General features: G+C 34.2%; 1 protein-coding gene across 1 annotated transcript; it reads right to left on the bottom strand.

Annotated features, from left to right (window-relative positions):
* Positions 1-1,121: 1,121 nt before the first annotated feature.
* On the bottom strand, positions 1,122-3,802 carry LOC125201867 (transcription factor SPATULA-like). Its single transcript, XM_048100153.1, has 5 exons — positions 3,182-3,802; positions 2,854-2,946; positions 2,708-2,773; positions 2,549-2,614; positions 1,122-1,680 (listed from the first exon to the last, which is right to left on the bottom strand). Exons 1-5 carry the CDS (start codon positions 3,410-3,412, stop codon positions 1,306-1,308), a joined length of 831 nt encoding a protein of 276 aa, XP_047956110.1. The 5' UTR covers positions 3,413-3,802; the 3' UTR covers positions 1,122-1,305.
* Between the last annotated feature and the right edge of the window lie 375 nt (positions 3,803-4,177).

The following is a 4,177-nucleotide window of genomic DNA, read 5'->3' as shown; positions in this document are numbered from 1 at the left end:
TTGACCAAGTCAAACTTAATTAGTTTGATTATTTTATGGTGTTAGAGATTCTTTCTTTTTGTAAGCTAACCTAATTTTTTGATTGGTTTGTGCAGACATGGAATGGTAATGATGATTGCTTATGATGATGGTTTGTTGGTGTGGTTTCATTATACTTGATTAATTATTTAAACAGTGATAAGATACTCCTGCATATGTACTTTATTTAAATAAAAGTGGTAATGGGAAGATTTATGTGCTGATACTATAGAGTACAGTGATATAGGACAAACATGTGTGATCTAGGAATTATGATTAAAATAATTTGTTCATTTACAGCTATTAAATGTACTTTTCTTTCTTTCTTTTTTGTTCCTTTTATTATTATTATTATTATTATTATTATTATTATTATTATTATTATTATTATCTCACTACAAAATAAAGTAAAACTTCCTTCACAAACATTCACTGATTCTTCTAAATTAATGATTAGTTAGAAATTAACTAGAGTTCGTTACTATTTATCAATCTACAAATAAAATTTAATTATTTGTCAATAATCAAAACCTTAGTAATTTATATATTGAGTTGCATTAATCTCTAATAGAAAATTCCATTGTACATTTTGTAAACAAAATACCACTACTCCTATAAACTAACAAATCCTAAAACTAACAAAAAAACATATCACGATTTCCCATTTATTTCCTCTACACCTAATCCAATTATTTTCAATGGTTTGTATATCTATGCAAAATGATTGATATTTGCAGTTGCTATATTAATATCATTTCAAGTACGAAAATGTCTTTTTTTTCACTTTATTGTTTCTTCCTATTTAAAATTTTGTAATTCTTTACTATCCTGACACACTCTGTACAAATGCATATAAATTGATTTTTCCAAATTATTCACTTTCTTGATATATTATAGTGTAATTTTTGGCTCTATTGGCAACAGAATCTTTTTGGTAGCGTACATAGTCCGGCACAATAATTCACCATATCTCAATATCATAATATATTTAACAATTTATACAATGATAAATTGAAATACAAAATTATATCCCAATAAATAATGCCACACTGATGTTTTATGAAACCAATCTAGGCATCAAAAACATTAACCAAAAACATCAATTATGCTAAAAAAAGAGAGAGGTTTAAATAATAAGAAGAGAAACAAGTATGTTCACAATCTGTATTTCCAATATCCAATACTTCTAAACAATGATCTTTTTTAACTTGACATCATTTCCATAACTAGAAACAACATCACCTCTCTCAAATTGGTGTTTCTTATTTCCTCTGTTCATTACAACTACTATGAAGACACCCCCGGTGACGAATTGTTCAGTCTTGACAACGCGTCGTCCCTGCAAATATCCTTCGTGGAGGCTATATGGTTGAGCAGTCCATAACGGTTCTGCTGCAACGGGGGTGCATAGCTCGGGAGCATTGTAGAGTTGGCAGCATTTTGTGTGGAGGGCACGAGCGTTGGCAGGGCTGAGGGGCCGAGGTTCATGGGTGCAACGGAGCTCTGTAGGAAGACGTCTTGGTCCCTAGAGAGTGCCTCTGTGCCTCTGCTTGAGTGCAGCAGTGGATTGCCTTCGTCTATGGCTAGACCGGGTGAGGGTGCTAGCATCGACTGCAGGGAGTAGCCGGGGTGCAAACTCAACCCGTTTCGCATTGTCAACATCTGAAAATGTAAGCACGCGTTTTAGCTACTAGAACTTCAAGATATATGGCACAAGATTGTGAAAGGTGGAGTTCAAATCTTGAAAGTGGGGTAAGGTATGATTATATGAAGTATGAACTTCAACATACATTTTACAAGATTGTGAAAGTAAAAGTTCAAAACTTGAAAGTGGGGAAATGGGGTGATTATAAGATCTCAACATACATTTGTACAAGATTGAGAAAGTTGAAGTTCATAACTTGAAAGAGAAAAAAATGAGAAGCTTAATTGTGAAAGTTGAGGTCTAAATCTTGAAAGTGGGAAAGTGGGATGCTTATTGCTTCAATATACATTCTACAAGATTGTTGAAGTTCAAATCTTGTATTTGGGAAAAATGGGATATGCTTATATGAACTTTAATGTACATTGAACAAGATTGTGAAATTCAAAGCTCGAATCTTGAAAGTGGGAAAATGGGATGCTTACATGAACTTCAACATACATTGTACAATATTGTAAAAAGTTAGAAGTTCAAATCTTGAAAGTGGGATGCTTATATATAAATTTCAACATACATTTTACAAGAACTGCATACATAGTAGTTTCTATTTGTTACATACTTAAATTGCTACACAAATCTCAACTCAAAAGACACCAAAACTATCTACAAGAGAAAATGATAATGCGATTTTCTTTCAATATGCAGGTGTTAATTCTTTCTACCAAAATGATCATGCGATTTCATGACAGATATCAACATACAACGAAAGAACTCACGTATGAAGAAGCACAAGAATTGAAGACGAGGAATGGAACAGAATAGCGAATGAACTCAAATTAAGGCCACGGTTCGATTAAACGAGTATGTAATTAGAAGAGAGACGAAAACCTGAACTTGGAGTTGAAGCTGTTTGAGATATTCAATGGCTTCATCCAACATAGATGCCTTGTCAGTCTAGCATTACAAGACAGACACATTCCAGATCACAATGAAGAACATTCTAGATAAAGGGAATCAAGATTTCAGTGAAATGCTGTGCTAAACCACCTTGTTAGAATTTGGAATCAGATTCTGAAGCGCTTTCAGTTTCTCGTTGATCCGACTTCGCCTCCTCTGTTCGAGACAGCTAAACGATTTTACACAAATCCAAATCTTGACAAAACTACATTTAACAAACTCAGATCATCACAAACCTTTTCTGATAAATTGTGCACTTCAGCAGCTCTACTTCTCTTCGAAGAACGAGGCGGAGCCGGATTCACCGGTATATCACAAGCTTCCCCTCCCTACAGTTAACCAATTCCCAAACCAAAAACCAGAACAAATCAAGAAAATGAGGAATGGAACTTCAAATTCAAAGAGATCTCATTATCCACACAAAGATCACAACCAAAATCGAAACTAATCAACATTACAACTACATAAAAATGGAGTCTTTATTCACTAAATGAGCTAATAATCTACAATAAACAAATTTCTATCCAATTTTAACCAAATTTTGGGGAAGAATTTTGCTTTTACCTCACAATTAGAAGCAAGATTCTTGCCACTCGGCCCACCGGCAAAGAAGCAGCTGGGATCAGAGAAACTTAGACTAGTGGAGGATTCCGCCACCGCCCCTCCGCCGCCGAACAACCCTCCGGCCGCCGCAGCTCCGTCGCTGACGGCGGCGGAAGACGAAGAGTTTTGGAGAAGAATTTGAAGGAAAGAAGACATGTCTTCAGATTCATTGCTTCCGTAAAGATCCGACATTTTTTCTTTCACACAACAAAATTCATCAAAATTAAAAAAACAAAATCAAGATTCAAACTTTCCCCTCTTTCTCTCTCTCACTCTCACTCTCGATTCAAACTAGTTTCCTTCTATACCCATTTTTCCACTGACGAAAAAAGAGGGACAGATTTCGAGAATTCTGAAGCGATTCAAAGCCACGATGGTTGTGATGATGGAAATAAGCAGACATTGAAGTCAAAAAAACAAAGGAGTTTCGCTTAATTTTGGTTTATTTTCGCTGCATCGTAGAAAACCCATTTCAAAGATTGCAGCTTTTCCATATTCCCATCAGCAAAAGTTTATGAAATCGATATTTTTAAATTTCTAAACTCGGAAAAGAGAGCGATTTCCTGCACTTTTCCCCTTCTGGAAAAATGATTTATGCTTATGGAGTTTATAGACAAGGTTTATTATCCCGCCTTAATTCTCCTAATCTTTTGTTTATTTACAAATAGGGGTCTCAGCTTTGTGTTAATTTCGAAGAGATCCTTCTTCTTTCGAGGAATTCTCACTTTAATTGGTAAAAACTTTTTCTTTTAATCTCTAAATCATAAATTATCAAATTATGACAGATAATATACTTTATATTAAAAGCTGTATTCTGAAAAGAAAGAAATTGATTTTTATTCTATGCCATGATCGATTTCGACATAATTTAGTTGGACAAATTTGGATGTGTACGCTTTGGTAGTGCCAATGAATGTTTATGACTTTGAGTATCTAATTTTCGGTTTGCAATATAAT

This window comes from Salvia hispanica, chromosome 1, assembly GCF_023119035.1.
Source record: "Salvia hispanica cultivar TCC Black 2014 chromosome 1, UniMelb_Shisp_WGS_1.0, whole genome shotgun sequence".
In the NCBI taxonomy this organism is placed as follows: domain Eukaryota; kingdom Viridiplantae; phylum Streptophyta; class Magnoliopsida; order Lamiales; family Lamiaceae; genus Salvia; species Salvia hispanica.
The sequence above is the reverse complement of the archived record's forward strand: the minus strand, read 5'-3'. Positions and strand labels throughout refer to the sequence as shown.